Source organism: Artemia franciscana, chromosome 4 (assembly GCF_032884065.1).
Source record: "Artemia franciscana chromosome 4, ASM3288406v1, whole genome shotgun sequence".
NCBI classification, from domain to species: domain Eukaryota; kingdom Metazoa; phylum Arthropoda; class Branchiopoda; order Anostraca; family Artemiidae; genus Artemia; species Artemia franciscana.
In genome coordinates, this window is record NC_088866.1 from 13,473,834 (window position 1) to 13,496,161 (window position 22,328).

At 37.2% G+C, this 22,328-nt stretch overlaps 1 protein-coding gene across 1 annotated transcript in view; it reads left to right on the top strand.

Moving 5' to 3' along the window:
* Positions 1 to 22,328, top strand: part of LOC136026022 (GAS2-like protein pickled eggs) — a 134,808-nt gene that overhangs the window by 1,576 nt on the left and 110,904 nt on the right. Inside the window, exon 2 of the mRNA XM_065702175.1 lies at positions 18,862 to 19,078. Coding sequence (XP_065558247.1) covers positions 18,866 to 19,078 — 213 coding nt within the window. The 5' untranslated portion in view covers positions 18,862 to 18,865. The remainder of the gene's footprint in view (positions 1 to 18,861; positions 19,079 to 22,328) is intronic.

Genomic DNA, 22,328 nt, shown 5'->3' on the forward strand with positions numbered 1-22,328 from the left:
AGGAGGGGGGAGGGGCAAAGTCAGAAAACAATTCTTACTTCATAATTTCAGAATAATTGTAGCTAACCATTATGCATGCAGACCCAATGTACTTTACCCCCATCCCACCCCCCTGGAATGTGTAAATATGTAGCCCAAATTTGTTTGTAAAGTATTATATTTTTATCATACTTTGGTATATTTTACTAGGGTCAACTTGACTTCACCTCTTGAGACGCAGGGGTTATATCATACAAGTACCATAGGAAATTCCTTGGTACTTGTGTATTATTCAGAACACACTCAATAAGTGAGTTAGGTTCTTTCGTGAAACAAACTACGATGCAGGTACATTTTAATTAAATATTTTATATATAGAGGTGGTTAGGTTAGGTTAAGTTAGGTATTTGATATCATGCACCCCCTCCCCCTAATGTGCAAGTATATAGCCGAAACTTTTGATAAAGCTAATGAAATAAAACAAAATATGATGAAAATATACATAACTTCGAAGACCACACTGCCTTTCCATGACGAAAGTAAAACAGTTCAAAATAGGGATGAAACCTTTTTATTGACAGTGAATAGATATAATTTTTTTTTAACTGGATATTTCGAACACATATACAGTGTTCATCATCAGTTTTACTGCTGATGATGAACACTGTATATGTGTTCGAAATATCCAGTTAAAAATTTTTTTATACCTATTCACTGTCAATAAAAAGGTTTCATCCCTATTTGAACTGTTTTACTTTCGTGATGAAAATATAATACTGTATTAGGAAAATTGTAAAATTATAACTTAGAATTATGTTCCCATAACGTCAGAAATGTCGTTAAGAATCGCGTTAAAAGGAGGTCTTCCTTCTGCCTTTGCTGCCGCCCGGACAAATATCAAATCTTCATTTCAAAATCCATGTTCAGACACTATCTTCTATCACTACGCGTAGCAAACTAAATTGAGTTTTGTCTTTGTGGCTATGAAACCGAATTTTCTCATAAAATGTACCTGCATTGTAGTTTGTTTCTCGAAAGAACCTAACTTCACTTATTGAGTGTGTTCTGAATAATACACAAGTACCTTTAATTCAAAACAGAGTATAAACTCTTGTGGTATGTCTGTTTTTGTTCGACGAGATCTATGGAACTTGAAAGCCACCTACAGCCTTTCCTGGTAGTGAAGAAGTAAGGAGTAGGATTCCTGCCACTTGTTGTTCCTGTCAAAATGAAACTTCAGTGAGAATTATCTTGTTGTTTTAGACAATATTTTAGTACGCATTTGTAACATGTTAGTTTGAGTAAAGGTATAAGAAAAAGGAGATAAGTGCATAGAAATCAGGTTTGGAAAAAAAAGTAAGGCTTGTTTAAAACCAGGGCAAATGGCATTTTTTGGTACTTTTCTGTTATAGCGACCCCACTCCGGAAGTGAAGTTAGGTTAATTCTAATGAAGTTTACCAAAACATGATGAAAAAATAATACTTTAGAAACAAATTTGGGCTATATATTTGCAAATTAGGAGGGTGGGGGTGAAGTATAGCGGACCTGCATTCAAAATGTGTTAGCTACAATTAATCTGCATATTATGAAGTAAAAAGTGGTTTTCCAACTTCACAACGTAATTCTTAAGTGGGTTCTCCGTATTATGAATTAAAAATTGTTTCCCAACTTCATGCTGTGCAAATACTTTACCCCTCCACCCTAATATGCATTTTAGGGTGGCACATAATCTGTGCCCAGATTATGTGTCTAACGTATTCTATCACCCGTCGCTTTTTCTTCAGTGAGCTTAGAGAGAAAGTCACAACAACAGTTTCAATGCGTTGTTTTCTTCTTTGTGTCGTCCAATTTAGCCCTCAAAAGCCCTAGCGACACGATGAAAAATTCGGGTAGTGGATTTCTGTCTGGTTGACATTAAAACCAATTAAAGGAGTAGAAATTCCCCGAATAGGAGGGGACTATTGCCTCCCTCGCCGCTCCACTCTTATCGTTTCGAGTGGTCGCTGGTGCTTGACCGAAAACAATACATTTCTGGAAACCCAAGAAGTAAAGTTAGGTTAATCCTAATAAAATTAAATAAAAAACTGTTTTTTTTTAACTGCAAGTAAGGAACTTAAAACGAACAGAAATTTTCCGTATATGAAAGGGGTTGTCCCCTCCTCAACGCCGCGTCTTAACATGCTAAAGTTTGACTCTTTGTCACAACTCTACTTTTTGAAACAATAACAAAACTTTAGCGTAAAGAGCGAGGCGTTTAGGAGGGGGCAACGCCCTTCATACACGGAATAATTTCTGTTCGTTTTAAGTTTTAATGTCGCTCCTTACTTGCAGTTAAAAAAACTTATTTAAAAAAAATAAATTTCTGAATGTTTTTGAATTAAGGAATGTTTTGACTTTGGCTCACCGCACATGAATAAATAAAACGAAATTTGTATTTTTTTTTTGCTAAATGGCTTTCTCATAGTTTTGACCGGACGATTTCGCTAAAAAGGGGGTGGAGGAGGAAGCCTAATTTCCCCCCAATTTTTGCCTACTTAAAAATGCAACAAGATTTTTTTTTACAAACGTTTTTGTTAGTAATAAACATACGTACCTTACGAACTAGCTTACGTAACGAACTTATATATTTGTGTATTTTTATTACGTATATGAAGAGGTTTGCCCCCTCGTCAATACCTCGTTCTTTACACTAAAGCTTGAATTTTGTCCCAAATCTTTAAGAGTGACCCCTGAATCACAAAGGCCGTAGAATAAGTAGTTGAAATTACTAAAAATACTTTAGCGCAAAGAGCAAGGTATTGGGAAGAGACGAACCCCCTTATATAAGTAATGTTTTATGTTCGTTTTAAGTTTTACTGTTGATCACTACTTCCAGTTGAAAAAAATTATTTATTGTCTCATTGTCTTTATAAGTAATGCTAGAAATGAAAATTCTCTCCCTCACGAAAAATTCCTCCGTAGAAAGATCCTCCCACGTAACCTCCTCCCCCCGACCCACCCCCACCCCAACACAAAAAAGTCCCCCTGAAAGCGTCTGTACTCTTCATAATTAATAATTGCTATATGTAAACAATGGTCAAAGTTTGTAACTTGCCGCCCCTCCCCTGGGAACTATGGTGGATTTAGTCATCCCCAAAGTAATAGTTATTAGGTTTTCGACTAAGCTGGACAGAATGGCTATCTCAAAATTTTGATCCGGTGGCTTTGGAGAAAAATGTGCGTGAGAGGGGGCCTCGTGAGAGGGGGACCACGAACTGTTTGATACACCAAAATATGATGGAAATATAATACTTTACTAACACAGTTATGGAAACTACAAATGAGAATTATGGAAAGCAGGCCAAAGCGCATTATATTAAATACCAAATCTAAGATAACCAACTCTACATATTAAATATATAGAGTATACATAATCTATAAATATACGAACAATATATAATCTCACTTAGACTAAGCTAATTATCTCCCAATGCAGACAGAGACCGGTTCTAATTAGATCAAGAACAACAGTTTGGTCGCTGTAATACATACGTACCAAATTGTAGTTACCAAATGGGGATATCTTGTATCGTAGAAGATTTTCTGTAAAGGACAAGCAACCTCTTGAAGTTTACGAGTTGAGGGGGTTGAGGGTATGATAGTCCTCTCTTTATAGTTTAGTTTTTATTGCTGCACCCTAAATTTCGCTATAGACGCCATTTGTAAGCCTATACCAAACTTACTGTTTTTTGTATTGGTTTACATTACTGGAAAAAGCTATTAGCGTGAATGTAAACCATTGGATATCTGTAAAATACTATCTCAGCGGTTCGTCATGTTTGATAGTTGCTTTATCTTTTAATGACACATTATTAACTTCCAGCGCTATTAAGTCAGATTACAGGATATGTGTAAACGCTTTGGGGACAACCCATACCTGCGGGCTTTATCCGTGGTATAATTAAAAAAAAAGTTTTCTAAAAAAGTAAAGAGTCACATCAAAACCTACGATGAGCAGAAACACGGTCATGTAATAATTCAAGCGTGAAACGAACAGAAATTACTACAAAAAAGGGCAGGGTCATGTTCCAGAGATATTCTAAATACGCTATCATGATAGCCTGTGCGCATAAACTGTTTTAGGAATTACCTCAATAATTCATCATGAAAAGATTCAAAGCTCCAGTGGGGCTAATAGTGCTAAGTGGATCGCAGACCAATTTTTCTTTTACCCTCTCAGTCTCTCTTTCTAAGCATAAAATTTGAAGCCCCTTTGTCCTCTCTCCGCCTCCCAAATTTCTCCGCCTCCCAATTAACTCCCAAAATTTTGGCTTCATCCTCACAAGTCATTCCCAAGATGTTGCAGATCCGCCATTTCGATAACCTGGATACATAGTTTATTACGACTACCCTATTCCCCTTCCCCTAAATTGAATTTCACGATTCACTTGCCGCGTGAACAATTCCTGAAAGGTTTAACTTTACCCCCCAAGCTATGCAGATGCGTCGTTTTGATTACCTGTGTAGCCTACACGTAGTGTCTTTCGGTTTGCATCGCTACGGAATAAATTCCATCTTTACAATTTGCCAGGTTTCCTGGAATTACTTAAAAAATAATTTAAATAAAAAATAAGTTAATGCTTCATCAATAGTGATGATATCTAAAAAGCAGTCAATGAGCGTATTTCCCCAAGAACACCTGCACTTCATTCTACTGGGATAAGTAAACTTGTCGCGTTTGCAAAATTTTTTGCTAGTTTTTGAAGGTGATAGCTTTAAACTAATGACGTTTGTTTTCAAAATTGGCCTATGTTTTTGCCCGAATTTTATGGTTTAACAGTTTCTTTGCCTGTTTCCAGGGTACATGGTTGTAGATGGATCATCATTTGAGGCTAACTTTTTCAAGAAAATTGAACATTTGTCACGCTAGCCCCCACTTTTTGTTCATCAAACTGCTTTTGTTCTACCTCTCGAATGGTGTTGCCAAAATTTTTAAACACAATGGAGACCAAAATCTTCAGACCCTCCTCCCCCAGCTCAAGATTTGAGATCCACTTTCTTCCCTAACTCTCTTGACAGTTTAACTGGACCCGCCGTTTTGTTCGCCTGATAACACACGATTTACGTTGCTACTTGATTGTGAATCGATTGTAGGTACCTAAAATTCCTTTAGGTGAAAAATTCTTTTAGGTGAACCGTAAGAAAAGCATTTTTAGCTTTCCCTTTTCCCCCAGTACGAAATTTGAAGTCCTTATGCCCCTTCCCCATGCTACCTAAAAGTTTCAACTGCATCCCTCAAACTGTTCCGCAAATTTTGCAGGTATGCTACTAACCATGATCCAGAGGTAGAGACAGAACTGACTTGGGGAAACCAATGAAACTTGGGCTTCCCATTGCTATTTTCGCCCCTCTGTCCCTTGTGATTATTGTCTGTGGGGACTTGATGTTTCTAAAAATACACCCCGGATCCGCCCCTGCCGGATTGCGTAAGATGTTTCTTGCTTCTGCCTTCTCCCTTAAGTTAGAATTTGAGGCCTCCTTCACCCTTCAATACCCTTTGAGAGTTTCAATTCGGTCTCCCAAGTGTCCCTCATATATTGTGGAAATTCTATTTTGATACCCTGGGCACATATATTATCTTTTGATTTGCATCGCTAGCTCATCGCGAATCGATGCTAGTCTCATGGGGTTTAAAAGTGTCAAACATTCTAGACAGATTTTAGAAAAAACCCGATTATTCCTCCTCTCCAAGTTAAAACTCGATGTAGGCTACATTTGCCCCCCCCCCAAAAAAAAAAACTTCCTGAAAGAGTCAGCTGGATCGACGGGCGTATCCAGGGCTTTTTGTGGTGTTATACACATGGACTTTCTTTCTGGGGCTGTTTTACACAAGGGCTTTTTTCCGGGGGGGGGGCAAAAATCGTCAAAACAATGCATAAAAAATTTGTGTATATCTATTTTTGTTACGTTTTTACGTGTCCGCCAGACATTTTTTTGGGAGAGGGGTTCAACCCCCTAACCCCTGGCATTGGCTTTATCTACCAACTCTTTCCCATGATATCATGGACGCACTATTTTGGAGTCTGGCAGCATATAGTGCTTTTGATTTACCTTGCTGCAAGATGCTGAATAGAATAGCTGCTTATAGTACAAAAACCCTTAGTTTGATCAAAGATGAAATATATTTTGCCCCTCCCCCAACGCAAAACTAGAAGTCCACTTCCTTCTGCAATAGCACATGAAAGTTGAAGACCAAGTTTTTGCTGCTAAGGGAACAAGAATCTCTTATTGTTGTCCTCTATGTCAGCCCACATTCTCGCTTGCCTATATCCGTTTCTTGCCTTCTTTGGATTCTCTTTTTCTTTTGCTGATATTAGCATCCTTGTTACTTCTGGAAGATCGGAGACTGGGGTTCGTACAAAGTTAATAAACCTATTTAAGAGAGTTTAACTTTGGTTCGATTCTAACTCTCGGCCCAAGTGAACCTCGAGGACCTAATTTTTTTTTTCAAATAAGCCTGTCAAGTCCTCAGCTGTCTGAGATTCATCTATCCAAAGGCTCTATTAGTAGACCAAAGGATGGCAATGTCCGTTTCTTAACCACCATATTGAATTGATTAAAATGAAGATATGCAGATGCCTTGGTATTCAGAGAGCTCAAACATGTTATTCCTCGACTAGTTTTGAGAATCTTACGTCACAATTTAACTCAGTCGTATGCTTTTTATTGCTAAGCTACATGGATTTTTATTTTTCCTTCTTTTCTTAAAGTGCTTTCCAACGCTTTTAATAAAGCCATAAATTTAATCCAGGCAACAGGGCAGAATTTTGCTCGGGGTGGAGGGATTACAAAAGTTTTTTTTTTGGGGGGGTACGAAAAACTTCAAATTTGTTTATATTCATTTTTGTTACGTTTTTACAAGTTAGACCAACATTTTTTTTGGGGGGGGGTCTGTTTGTTGGAGAACATGTCTTTATACATCCCCCGAGCCTTATCTGAGATATTGGAGATTACTATTTGCACAACCTGGATGCACGTAGTTTCTCTTTTTTTGCTCTTCCCCCTCTTCAAAGTCACAATTACACTCCCCCTCCCGTCTACGCCCTCTGAAAGTGTCAACTTGATGCCCCCTATTTTTCCCAAGATACTGTCTTGCACATATGCATTTTGATAACCTAGCAACCATAGTGTCTTTCGATTTGTTTCCCTACTTTACTGCGCATAGATCCAGTGGAGCTTAGAGTGCAAATACGTTTTGGTGCATCGAGGGAAAACATTTTTAGCCCATTCCTCCCCCAAACCAGACTTTGAGGCCCACTTGCTCGCCCCTCCCCTCCCACACACAGCACTGCCTTAAGGCTTTAAATCAATCCCCTAAGCCATTTCCAAGGTATTGTATATATTATATTTTGGAAACTTGGGTGAATCACTGTTACTTGATTTACTTTGGTACGCTTGTTGTTTCCGGAGTATACACGTAGAAAACTTTCGGAATTTCCGCCTAGCGAGCGATTCATTAGAGCTCCTAGCTGACCGGACAACAAAAGACCAAACGTTGCCGACTTTTCTACCAAAACTTTTTCGTGAACAATGGATAATTTATATAATTAGGGCCCTTGCCTTTTGGCTACTTTGATCGAAATAACCATCTCAAAATTTTGATCACAGGCCATTTGATCAGAAAAGCTTCAATCTGCTCCATTGCATGGGTGGGTGGCAGAAAAGGACAAGGGAGGGGAGCTGGTTGCCCTCTAATACGCTTTGGCCCATGAAAAAGGTACTAAAACTTTCATTGTCCTATTGGATGATCTCCTTCCTAGGTGTCCACGACCATCCCTTATACGAACAGGCCGGAAAAATATATTCAAGGCACATGATCCTATGGTGAAACCATGTGGCCAAAGATGAAACAAATGTGAAAGAGATGATGTTCCTGGCAGCTTAGCACCAGCACGAGTTTGTAGCTGCAGCAGACATGGTGTAATGTGAAGGAATTATTGCGAATATTTTAAGTTTCCCTGAAGGGGCTGCAAATGTTTGAAAATGACCTTTGTTTTTACCAGGGGGACCTAAATCTGAATCTGATTTGTAGAAACCTGAATTTTGATAGGAGAGAGCAAAACTTACCTGTGGACGCTTTTACAGCTAGGTTTAAGAGAGGGAGTGATTTTTGGAAAAAATCCTCAAAGCCAAGCCTTGATAGATGTGGGCAGGTTCTTTCCCTCTTTAGGGAAGGAACTAAACAAGCCCATGTCTGTGAAAAATAAAAATTTGAAAATAAACAAAGCATAAACAAAATAAACATAAAATAAACAAATAAATATAAACAAAACAAAATAAACAAAGCAAGTGTCGGTTGTTGTCGTGTGATCAGGAGCCACTAACTTCTCAGGAATTTCATGGTCTTTAAGTTTGTCTGTATTGTCCTACTGTTTTTACACCATACCCAAGACCAACATTATTTTGGATCTTTTTGTTTATTATTTAGTTATATCAAAATACTGAAGTTTTTATCTCCTAATAACTTAAAATTGAGCATTCAGCACTCTGCATTCAGCGATCATTCTCTGTTTTACTCAGCTATTGAAATTCTCCGCTATATATTCTCTTTTTTATATGACTCATTGCTGTATTGTCTCATTTTCTTTTATCTCGATGACCTTTGTTTGATGGAATCCAGATACGTTTTTTCTTGTCACCTAATAAGAATCTGAAGTATTTTTTTCCAAAGATTATCTCATATAGGCTTAAGGAGCTAAATTTCTGTAATATAATCTTCTTTTGAATTCCAAGCTGATTTTATGAGTCGGAATTGACTCATAATAAAACTCATAAGTCGACATAACTACCAGATTCATGGTAGTGAATAGTTGGTTAAATTGATAATTTTTAGTGACAAAATTGTGGAATTTATTTGACGGAATCATCAAATAAATTATTATAAATTTAATTCTTTTAAAATCCACGGGGATTTCACCAAAAATTTCCCAAAGTATGAATTGCTTACAGTTGCTCGGTTTTCTTCTATGATGCTGCCCCAAGCAGAGAGATTCATTAACCTAAATTAGGCTAAGTCGGTATATTTTCTGAATTCTTTCTTAATTTGAGGTAATGTTTACATAATTTTTTAACCAAATTGGCTAAATTACAGGAATTCCATCATCTAAACGAAATTTATACTAGCAAAATTTACAATTTTCGTTTGGTCACACATGGATTGCCAAAAAGTAGGATTTTTGGCAACCTATCCCCCTTCATCTGTAAAATGTGACCTATCCATCCTGACGTTTTTTTTTATAATAACCCTAGAGGGTATGATAGAGCCGTATTTTTCTTACAGCTTGTTGTCTGACAAAAAGTCTTTTAAATGAGTAATTCCTAAAGTTATCCTGAGACTAGAAAAAGTATCTAGGATATCTTCTTCATACTTGACCAATGTTAGTAAAATGGCTTCTAGTAGGCTATCATTTTCGTAGTTTCACCACGTCTTCCTGTTCTTTTTTTCAACTTGAAAAAAAAAACACCGTGTGTCTTGGGTGATATAGTTCTTACATCTTCGCTGCAGCCACCATCCTTACTAATAATGCTATGTATTTTGGCGGGGCTATTCATGCCAGTGTTGCCAGTTGCTTGTTCTGAATTTACGCCACCTAAAAGCGAAAATGAGCCGAAAACTCCATTTTTCTTGTGAAAATGCGCCAAAGAAAGATCCCCCCCTCAAAGATGCGCCGCTTCGAAAAATTCAAAGCGCAACGCCTCAAAAAAGCGCCAAAATGGTGCAAATGCGTCCTATCTGGCCACTCTGATTCATGCTATTAGTCTTCTCATTGCCTAACGTCACCTTTTCAAGCTCATTTATTTCCCAGTTTAAGCGTCGTAATCTCAAGAATAATTTTCAAAAATACTCTTAAGCCCTAAGCTCTCGAGACCTCTAAGGATTCATTCATTTTGCTCACAGTTTATCTATGCCACTGAAATCATCAGTAAAATCTAAATATTTTTGACACAGTTATTGAAGATCATCTATTAAATAGATCATGGTTGTCCACATTGCCCCTTGGTTAGACCCACATCAAAATTGAATTTTAAGAAAGAATAAGAAAAGATAACCATAGAAGACATAGACTCTCATAGGGAAAGACACGCGGTCATTGCCCCTACCCAAGGTCCAGCACCAGACATCCATTGTGTCAACATTTGCTATTTTCTAGGTCTATAACATCATTGCCTCTAACGGAGCAAACTTTACAGAATTAACATTACATGAATGGGGCCATTCATATATTAGCTACTTAGATGGGCGTTACATGAATCCTTAAAGAGGTGGCAAAATAAGACAAACAATTTTAAAATTCAAGCCGCAACTGGTGCTAATTTAAATATTTTTGAATTTCAATATCTTCCGAAGACAAAAGCCTCTTAAATAAATTCTTTGGCGTTTCAAACTATCTTTATTCTAATACAAGCAATTGTTGATACATATAGATAAGAAACTCCCTTTCTTTAAATTTTAACATTAGAGTAATGGCGCCGGGGCCCTCCACCTCGAAATATGGAAAACTATACAAAATATATAGGGCACCTACTGGCAGTTTGATGGATAAAAATACCGTTTCCAAGTTCGACCCTCCTCCCTGTGGCATAGACCGCCCTTGACACATCTTTTTAATTTTCCCTCGCCACCGTACTGTATTGTTGACTGTACGTTGTTGTCGGAAAAAGTATTGAATAGTCTAATAATCCCGAACCCTGTGTTGCGTCCGTTCATCCTTAGCATAAAGTGAAGAAAATTTAGAAATGGAAGAACTTCTGGGAGAAAAAGTCGACTATTAATGCTTCCAGGCTAGAGCACATGCATTTTTTTTCAGGGGATGGGGGAAAATAATCAAAACGGGAAAAAATGAGGAATTATGAGAAAATATTGAATAGAATCGTTAGTTTTTGTATGGGGTGTGGATAGCGCTCAGATACCTTTTTAAGCACGAACCAGAGTGCTCCATTAAAGCGAAATTCAAATTTTTGTCGCTATCCCAAATATAACACTGAACAGATGGGTTCATCATATTGTCGAAAACGAATTTAGGATGGTATTTTTATTTTGTGTCTTATCCAGTAGGCATTCTTTTTAGAGATCCATTTCATGAACACAAACCCAATAGGGTATCGACGTGCAGAACGGTGCTGTTTCAGAGAAGACATCCGTCAGCTCTTCACTTTCTTAAGTGTCCTTATTAGGTGTTTTTTCCTGCTTCTCTCCGCAGATGTGTCATTTTTTTTGTTAGGATTGTTTGCTTCTTTGCTTCTCCTATTTCAATTCTTTTTTTAAATTTCATTTGATTAAATAGTTCGTGGTAGAGGTAGGTGGGGAGACACCCTCAAAAAGTCAAGCGATCTCAATGAAAATCACATAATCAGATTCAGGAAAACGTATTGTAGTGGTTTCAAGCTCCAATCTAAACAAATTGTTGAATTTTGTATCTTTTGCCAGATGTTAAGAGTAGTCTAAATATTGGTTTAAAACAGTGACGCCAATTAAATTCTAAATTTTTATGCAATAACTAAGTGTGATGGTTTTACAGATCAAAAAGCTATTTAGAATCTAAATATAGCGTTTCTTAATGATTTTATGAACTATCTTGCGGGCTATTCTTAATACTTTAATGGTTGACAAAAAAAAGCTCTTATGATTTGTTCGTGTACCTCTAGACATTTTTGAAAATCAAGCAAGTTACACACCATCATATAGTAGCAATCAGGAAAATGCTGTATTAGCAAATACACGTGTTTCTAGATTGGGTTGTATTCAACCTTTCGTCATTTTACTAAAATCAAAGAATATATTTTTTTGGAAAATGAAGATCGATTTGTGAATTGTCTAAATTACCGATTTTTAAGAATAGGGTGAATCTACTGGGTAAAAACAAAAGCATGGTAGAAAAAAAATACGAATCTAATGACTATGACTATCTACCTATGACTGTTTTCTATGACTAAGTTCTAGGAAATCCACAAATCAATTTGTGAATTTCTGTCGATTTTCAATTTGGAAAAATATTTTTCTAAGTTCTTCAAAACCTAATAAATCAAGCATTTGCAAATACTTCACAAATATCACCTTCGAGGCAAATCTTCTTTAAATATAGCCAATAAACTAACACAGCTTTGTTAAAAAGTAAAAAAAATTAAAAGTTCTACTGTCGTTTTTAAAAGTCAAAAGGGATTCGAGGGCAAGCAACCCTTTTCTCAATCCAATTCATTTTCTAAACGCACCCAGTCAAAATTTTGAGACAGCCATTTTATATAAAGGTATGAGGATTGCTTCAGTTTTCTTAGATATTATTTAAACATTCGATAACCTTGACCCTTGTATACTTCAGTGCAAGTTGCAAAAATGTGGTGTCAATGGTTTTACTTTTGATGCTTACTTCAAGTTCTATGTTTGGTCGTCAACAGGTCATAATTTAGGATCACAAACTCAGTTATTTGGGGAAATCTACATGGTTCTATCTACTGGATAAAAACAAAAGCAAAAAGGTAGAAAAAAATACTAATGTAATAAGATACAACGGAAAGAATTTTACTCTGCTGACACTTACATTGCATTACATTACAAATACTTACATTACTTCCAAGACACTGCTGACACTTACATTGCGAATGCTTCAAAGTAAAACGTATTGATTCTCTCCCGAAAACAAAACGATGTTTCAATATCTTTTCCAGCCAGCCTATTCCAGTTGTGAGTGACAATCTGCCCTAACTTTAAACAAAAGCAACTCTTACTGAACGAGCAATGGTCGCACAAATGCACACCAACTACTTTGTGACCTGATACATTTTGTTTTGGGAGCATGTCCCATATTCCCTCAGTTAAATCAAAACAGGCGTGCAGAATGGTGCTGTTTCCCAAAAGTCACCTAATCCATCATTGTTTTAGTGTCCTTATTTGTTTTTATCGTACTTTTCTTCGTAAATATTCGGCCGTTGTGTTATAATTGTTGCTTATATTGTGCACACATCCTGTTGAGCCCTGTGAGCTATCGGTTCCAAATTATTAGACTCTAATGACAGTACTAAAGCTGCTATAATAGAAAAAGTGTGAAGTCCTTTGACTACAAAAGCCTTGAATAAATTCTCATGACCTCATTGAAACCAATTGTTTTGTTTCATTATATGCTGTAGTTGAGACTAGTGTTCCAGCATCAGCAATGCTCTCAACATATTAAATAAAAAAAAACAAGTTTTTTAAATGAAAGTAAGGAGCGACATTAAAACTTAAAACGAACAGAAATTACTTCGTATATGAAAGGGGCCGCTTCCTCATCAACGCCCCGCTCTTTACGCTAAAGTTTGACTCTTTCTCTTAACTCTACACTTTAAAACAGTAAAAAACTTTAGCGTAAAGAGCGGGGCGTTGAGAAGGAAAAGCCCCTTTCATATACGGAGTAATTTCTGTTCGTTTTAAGTTTTAATGTCGCTCCTTACTTTCATTTAAAAAACTTGTTTTTTTTATTTAATTTCTGAACGTTTTTGAACCAATGCATGTTTTGATTTTGGCTCTCCGCAGAAGAATAATTAAAACGAAATTTGTATATTTATTTTTTTTTTTTGGCTAAATGGCTTTCACATAATTTTGATCGAATGATTTTGAGAAAAAAGAGCGGGGGAGGAAGCCTAGTTGCCCTACGATTTTCGGTTAATTAAAAAGGCAACTAGAACTTTTAATTTTTTACGAATCTTTTTATAAGTAAAAGATATACGTAACTTATAAATTAGCTTACGTAAAGAACTTTTGTATTCTCATGTTTGTATTACATATATGAGGGGGTTCGCCCCCTCGTCAGTACCTCGCTCTTTACACTAAAGCTTAAATTTTGTCCCAATTCTTAATTGGGACAAATAAATCATACCCCTAAATCATAAAAGCCGCAGAATAAATAGTTGAAATTACTAAAAATACTTTAGCGTAAAGAGCGAGGTATTAGGAGGAGGTGAGCCCATCTTATGGGTAATAATTTCTGTTTGTTTTAAGTTTTAATACTGCTGCTTACTTCCAGCTGAAAAAAAAACTTTTTCATATTTATTTTTTCATTGTTTTTTTTTTAATTAATGCTAGTAAATCCTGCGCTCCCTTCATGGAAATTTTCTTCCCCCATGACAAATTCCTCGATGAAAGTTCCCCCAGCTTATCCCCCTCTTTTCAACCCCTGCCTCCAACCAAAAAATCCTCCTGAAAACGCCTCTACACTTCCCAATAACCATTACTATATGTAAGCACTGGTCAAAGTTTTGAACTTGTAACCCCTCCCACGGGGACTGTGGGGGAGTAAGTCGTCCTCAAAGACATAGTTATAAGGTTTTTCGACTACGCTGAATAAAATGGCTATCTCAGAATTTTGATCCGTTGACTTTGGGAAAATAATTAGCGTGGGAGGGGGCCTAGGTGCCCTCCAATGTTTTTGGTCACTTAAAAAGGGCACTAGAACTTTTCATTTCCATTAGAATGAGCCCTCTCGCAACATTCTAGGACAACTGGGTCGATACGATCACCCCTGGGAAAAAAACAACAAAAAAACAAACAAATAAACACGCATCCGTGATCTGCCTTCTGGCAAAAAATTTAAAATTCCACATTTTTGTAGATAGGAGCTTGAAACTTCTACAGCAGGGTTCTCTGATACGCTGAATCTGATGGTGTGATTTTCGTTAAGATACTATGACTTTTAGGGATGTTTCCCCCTATTTTCTAAAATAATGCAAATTTTCTCAGGCTCGTAACTTTTGATGGGTAAGACTAAACTTGATGAAACTTATAGATTTAAAATCAGCATTAAAATGTGATTCTATTGATGTAGCTATTGGTACCAAAATTCCATTTTTTAGAGTTTTGGTTACTATTGAGCCGGGTCGCTCCTTACTACAGTTCGTTACCACTAACTGTTTGATAATGATACTCACAATCATACTATATGGGCTAAACAATCTATATGGGCTGCCATTTTCCACTCGACCTTGAAGTCGGATCTGATGTGTAACTTTGTAAACTGGAGATGAAGATAAAGTGCAGCATCGATAGTATTAGCGTTTTCTACACTGTGGAGCATAGCTTACTAATATACAGTTATGAAAACTCGATTTATTTTTGGGACACAGTGCGCAATAGCGATGCTAGCGGCTGGAGACAGGAAACTGGTGTTGGTATCTAATTGGTAACAGGAAACTGGTAAACAGTTTAGATTTCGTAAAGATTGAGTTGGAAAGCTATTAAGCCATATGCAAAATGTTACGATAACACAATACTAAAGTAAAAAAATGAATACAATTACATACTGTTAAACGCATCATATGAAACAAAGTTAAACAGTATGTGATCATAGTTCGGCCAATCAAAAAGTAGCAAATAAAGAGTAGGCTATATGATACTGTTTTTGTTTTCTACCTGATTGAAATTATTGGATTATAAATAGAAAAAATAGCATAAACTTATCAGTCTTAGCTTTTTCGCCTCACATAAATATTTTCTTGGAATCCCACTATGGTTCAAAAATAGGTGCATTATCCGAAAATATGAACTATTGATATCACTGCAAAAATGGATCAACAATACCATCGGTTTCTTAGGCAATCTAGAGAAAATAGAATTAATTTTTCCTCTTAACTGTCTTTTTTGGTGGATAAATAGCTTCGTCACCATAGCCTTATGAGTGTTTATGACCATAGCCATTATGAGTGATTATGACCTATTTATTACCTATTCATGAGCTATAATGAGTAGTGTGAGCTATTCATTATTGTCCTTTCCCTCAGAAGTATTACTTTGTAGTTTTGAGAAGTTTTCAGTGAGCTATTTACTATAGTCCTTTTCCTCAGGAGTATTACTTTGTAGTTTTCAGTTTTCTTTTCGTTTATTTCCTATACTCCTCTGTGTACATTCATTTATGCACAGAGGGCATAAATGAATTATTAATATTATTACAGAATTTTTACTATGTAAGCATTTCTTAGGTAGATTTTGCCCAAGTCAAATAGATTTTAACTAGCAGCTAAGCTTGTTGGACAGGCATAAAAAGAAAAAAAACAGCGTAAGTTATAAATATATATACCGTATACGTTTTGGGCATATAATATACGTAATTTTTCATGAGGACTGGAAAACAAATAGTTTGCTCTCTTCATCCAACACAAAATTTAAGGTTTCTTTCAAAAAAAAAAACTTTTTCGGAAAATCTCAACTCGACTCTCTAGCCTTGAGACACTGTCCCTACCGAAAAACGTGCCTGCGCATGGGCTTAGGACAATTTTGCATGTGCTGTCTCTATTGACTTCTCATCACAAGGATCAATGAGAGTAGAGTCTGTCGTAAAAAGCTTTGTCCCGTGCGACCTACGAGCAGGTAATAAGTCAGATTGATTCAATTTTTTTTACCAGCCGATTCATGTAGTGCAGTATCCCCGATCCTGCATAGCTCTACCATACATGTCCATTCAGTATGCCATTTCTCACACTAGGCATCGGGTTTACGACCCACTTCACAAAAATAGACCCGCTGTGTCGGCAAAAAACATCCGTGATCTGACAATAATTAACTACCAAGTTTGTGAAAAAGGTACATTTCGGTTCATGTTTAGGATATCTAACTGCTTAAGTCTATTGAAATATGAGATGTGACAGGACACTAAAATATCATTATACCTTAAATCCAAGAAGGTGTCTTACACTCTTTCCAAAAATGAGTACCTTTGCTCGGCCGTCCAAAACCAAAACGTATTCCCTACCCTTTACAGAAAGTGAATTGTTGGAAGTGGGCCTTTTTTGGGTTAATTTTAAAACTTTTTCCTATGCAAGTTTTCAAAGAAAAGAATTAAACAATATCAAAACCTAAAACGTGCTGAAATAAAGCATTATAATCACTAAAACTTAGAACAAAGAAATTAAAATCTAATCAAACAAGTAAAAAACTTTTTTTTTTACTCTGGATAAAAAATGAAATCTAGAACAGACAGATACTTCATTGAATAATCGAATCCAGCTGAAAACGAAAAAAAAATCACCACAAAATAATGTTGGGGTCACCGCCCCTGTAAATCCTGTAAAGGCCTGAGTGTCATGTGTGCTTTACTGAAAACAAAATATCATGTTAAACAGTCTTTCTGTTATCATCAAAAAAATAAAAATAAAAATTGCTCTAATTGATCGGAATTTTGTTGGCCAGTTTGATAGGAATTGATAGGACAGTTTGATGGCATCAAGGAGTCACTCTGGTGTGGATTTCACACCTGTCACGACTGATACGAGTTAACCATCTTGAAGTGGCTAATCCCAAGTGGTAAGGTTAAGACTGGAAGGATTCCCTTCCAATCAGCTATCTGAAAGAAGACTTGATAAATGTGGTATCGATCAGCTAAGGGTGAGGTAAAAGTCTTTCAGGACTGAAAATGAATATTGACATTGACTGTTTGCTGATGAGAGACTCCTGTCTCCATTCTAGAAAAAAATCCCTACGATCATGCCTGTTTTCCAGCCATGGGTTGCATAATAGGGACCAGAGCTTAGATATACAATACAGTTATGAAAACTCCTATCTTGCCCATGAGAAGCTTTTGGTACAGAGCTCTGAACTTGGCGCCTCCTAGATCGTACTACAACGTCATAGGCGGGAAAGCAATTTTGTTTTATTTGTCCAATTGCTCCGATCTTTTTGATTCAGACTGCCAGTTTCCTGTCTCCAGCCACTAGCATCACTACCGCGCACTGTGTCCCAAAAATAAATCGAATTGTCATAACTGTATTGTATATCTAAGCTGTGATAGGGACAATAAACACGACCATATTGAAGACACAGAGGACAAGTCCATACGCACGGACAAATATAACCACTACTGGGCTAAGAAGGCACATGACCAGAGGCGTAAAATTTCTGCACTCTTGAGCGGTACATGGTTTCTTGAGATTAGAATAGGAACATTTTAAAAATATTAACAGATTTAAAATCCAAATCTACTATATTACAGTCATATGTAACTGGCTACTCACTGGTCGCCAATTGCCTTCTTTTAACATGCAGATGGTACAGAACAAACAGAATGAAAACAATTAAAAGATAAGACTATTTATGTTTCAACTTAAATAGGCATAGCGCCGTATAATTAGGCATATGTTAATGTCATGTAGGACCCTTTTTAGATTCTTGGAGACCAATTTATGGAAACCAGCTGAAATAACATTGTATTTTGCTTATGCAAATGAGACAGCCAAAAATAGTCGTTTAAAGTTTGTGTTCCATACTTGGTGCCAAACGATCACTTTAATAATATGGTTCTTTGAAGCATAAATTTTGGAAGAAGAAATTTATATTAATTATACAAAGGGGCTAAACACTGTGTACGGGGGATGTACACAACGTCCTACCTCAAACACTGCCTCTGAGTCTTTCTTAGCTTCAGTTTTAGCCCCTCAGGCATTGTCTCTTCGAATGCATGCGTTTGTTTCGTGCATGTGAAATGACTTTACTAGTTCGTGCCTTGCAAATTTTTTACTCGGTGGGAGAATGGGTAAAAAAATAAGGGGCTTTGTTGGGGGGGGGGGCTGTAGAGTAAATCTTTTGTCCATGATTTTGATGCTATGATTCTGGTTTAGACACATAGTCTCTGAGTTTTAACTTTAAGGTGAGGCACTTACCAGCGAAACCCATATGGGGGAGATGGGGGGGGCACCTACTGCCACAACTTGTGTTAGTCCCTTCGACATAACTTGAAGAACCCTAATATGCCCTTACTTAAGTCAAAGAATTGGTAAAAAAGTTTGTAGATGGTGCTTGGTGCATTTTGTTGATTTCTTTCTCCTGTTCACAAATTTTATTATTCTCAGCAATCCTATAATAATGGACGTCTATTTGTTTTTAGAAATATGGCTCAGATCGAAGAAATAGAAATAGATGATCAATTGCAGCCAGTATTGTTACTGGAACCGAGACCGTTTCGGCCTTTCAAAAGCAGTGAGGAATACTTGTGGGCCATGAGAGAAGATCTAGCTGACTGGTTGGATCGACTGTATCCTGAGATAGGGATCACTGTTGACAATTTTTTTGAAGTCCTGGAGACAGGAGCCATCCTATGTGAGGTAATACCTGGTACTTCTTTGTTTCTTAAGTAAGAATTAAAGGCAATTGAACAATTGCCTTATAAAACATATGATTTTGAAATTTTGATGAAAAGTTTGATTGTTTAAATGAATTTCTCATCAATAGGCTCTTTAATTCCAAAGGCGTTGTGGAAAATACTTTTTATCTCATTCCAGTTGCCATTGTGTTTGAGCGTTCGTTCTCAATCGCTCTTTATTCTCATTAAAAAAAACTTGTTTTTAAATTTAACTACTTCTCGTTATGGTACTTGGTATTTACCAAGGGACATAGCCGTCGCAAATTCTGTCAGTCTGTCTGTCATTCCAAGTTTTGCTAGTTTGGGCACTTCCGGATAAGCAAGGACGATGAAATTAAGCAAGGACTATTCGGGGGGGGGGGGGAGTTAGGGGACGATTAATTCGGAAAAATTAGAAAAAATGAGGTATTTTTAACTTACGAACAGGTGATCGGATCTTAATGAAATTTGGTATTTAGAAGGATACCGTGTCTCAGAGCTCTTATTTTAAATCCCGACCGGATCCGTTGACATTGGGGGGAGTTGGAGGGGGAAACCTGAAATCTTGGAAAACGTTTAGAGTGGAGGGATCGGGATGAAACTTGGTGGGAAAATAAGCACAAGTCCTACATACGTGATTGACATAACCGGAACGCATCCGCTCTATTTGAGGGAGTTAGGGGGAGGGTTGATTCTGAAAAACTAGAAAAAATGAGGTATTTTTAACTCACGAAGGAGTGGTCAGATCTTAATAAAATTTGATATGCAGGAGAACCTCGTAACTTAGATCTCTTATTTTAAATCCCGACCGGATCCAGTGTCACTGGAGGGAGCTGGGGGGAACCGGAAATCTTGGAAAACGCTTAGAGTGTAGAGATTGGGATGAACCTTGGTGGGAAGAATAAGTACAAGTCTTAGATACGTGATTGACATAACCGCACCGGGTCTGATTTGGGGAGTTGGGGGTGGAGGGGACCTAATTCGGTGATTTGGAAAAATTAGAAAAAACGAGCTATTTTTAACTTATGAACAGGTGATTGGATCCTAATGAAATTTGATATTTTGAAGGACCTCACGTCTCAGAGCTCTTATTTTAAATCCGGTGACATTGGGGGGAGTTGGAGGAGGAAACTGGAAATACTACTCAAACGTCTACAATCACTTGGAGTTCGTGGTAATTGTATAAAGTGGTTTAATAGTTTTTTAAGTGGTAGATCTATTCAAGTTGTATTAAATGATGTGTTTTCTTCTCCTTTTCAAGTGAGATGTGGTGTACCTCAGGGGTCTGTTTTGGGACCACTTCTGTACCTTGTGTATGTTGACTCAATGCGTTTCTACTTACCTGAGTGTTGTATTACGACTTTTGCGGATGATACAGCTTTAACTATGTCAATCTGTGTCCTCCAGTTTTTACCAGTTTTTTTCGAGTAAATCGTTCACTCCATGGGTATGAGACTAGAGAGGCAGATAATTTTATTGTTGAGTACCGAGACACCACACGTGCAGCTTTCGGAATTAGGTATTTAGCTCCGGCTATTTGGAATGATATCCCAGCTGGTATTAGGGAGGCGGAACATATTGGGTTGTTTAAAGTAAATTTAAAAAAACATTTATTGGAAGTGGGAAGATAATTCTTTTTTTTTCTTTTTCTTCTTTTTTTTTAATTATTGTTAGCTTTTATTTATTTATATTCTGGTATTAAGGAGTAATTGAGTGAGAGTGTTTTGTCCTTCTTTAGTTTCCGTTTTTTTAGTTTCTGCTTTTTTTTTTCTTATTAATTTAGGTTGAGAATCAGAGGATTGCAGCCGTCCAACATCGGGCTCTTTGAGCCTTCCCCAGGGCGGTTGTGTGTATTTATAGTTTTTGTAATTAGTAGTTAATAAAGAGAGTTCTTCTTAAAGAGAGTTCTTCTTTGGAGGAGTGCGGGGGGGGGGGGTTAATTAAGAAAAATTAGAAAAATGAGGTATTTTTAACTTACGAACGGGTGATTGGATCCTAATGAAATTTGATATTTAGAAGGACCTCGTGTCTCAGAGCCCTTATTTTAAATCCTGGCCGGATCCGGTGACATCTGGGGGAGATGGAGGGGGAATCCGAAAATCTTGGAAAACGTGATAATCGAAGTATCTTTATCTTACGAATGGATGATCGTATCTTAACGAAACTTGATGTATAGAAAGATCTTATGTCAAAGATGCTCCATTTTCAATTCGAATCGGATCCGGGGACATAGGGGGTTGGAGGTGGGAAACAGAAATCTTGAAAACTGGAAATCTTGGAAAACGCTTAGATTGGAGAGATGGGGATGAAACTTGAAGGGGAGAATAAGCACAAGTTCTAGATACGTAAGTGACATAACTGGACCGGATCCGCTCTCTTTGGAGGAATTGCGGGGGGGGGGGATTTCCAGTGCTTTGGTGCGTTTGGTACTTCTGGACGTGCTAGGACGACGAAAATTGGTAGGTCTGTCAGGGACTTGCACAACTTTCAACCCTGTGGGGGGCTGGAGGGAGAGGAAAAATTGAAAAAATGAGGTATTTTTAACGTATGAATGTGTGACCAGATTTTAATGAAATTTGATATTTAGAAGGAACTCATGTCTCGGAGCTTTTATTTTAAATACCGATCAGATCTGGTCACATTAGAGGGAGTTGGAGGGGGAAACCGGAAATCTTGGAAAACGCTTAGAGGGGAGAGATCGGGACGAAACTTGTGGATAGAATAAACAAATGTCTTAGATACATGATTGACGTAGCCAGACTGGATCCGCTCTCTTTGATGGACTTAGGGGGTCCAGTGCTTTGGCGAGTTTAGTGCTTCTGGCCGTGCTAGGACGATGAAAATTGGTAGGCGTGTCAGGGACCTGCAAAAATCGACTTGATAAAGTTGTTTTCCCTTATTCGACCATCTGGGGGGGGGGGGCTGAAAAGTGAGGACAAATTTGAAAAAAATGAGGTATTTTTGACTTACGAATGGGTGGTCGGATCTTAATGAATTTGGATATTTAAAAGGACCTCGTGTCTTAGAGCTCTTATTTTAAATTCCGACAGGCATTAAACCTCTGATTTTCCTTTTAAATCAACTAATTGATTCTTAGAATTTTGATATAGCTCATGCCATATGAGCCCTTGGCTCTTGTGACCTCGTCACAAGTGCCATATGAGCTCTTAGCTCTTGTTTTTAATACCACATCCAGGCTGATGCTAAATATTTTTATTACGATATCTTAATAT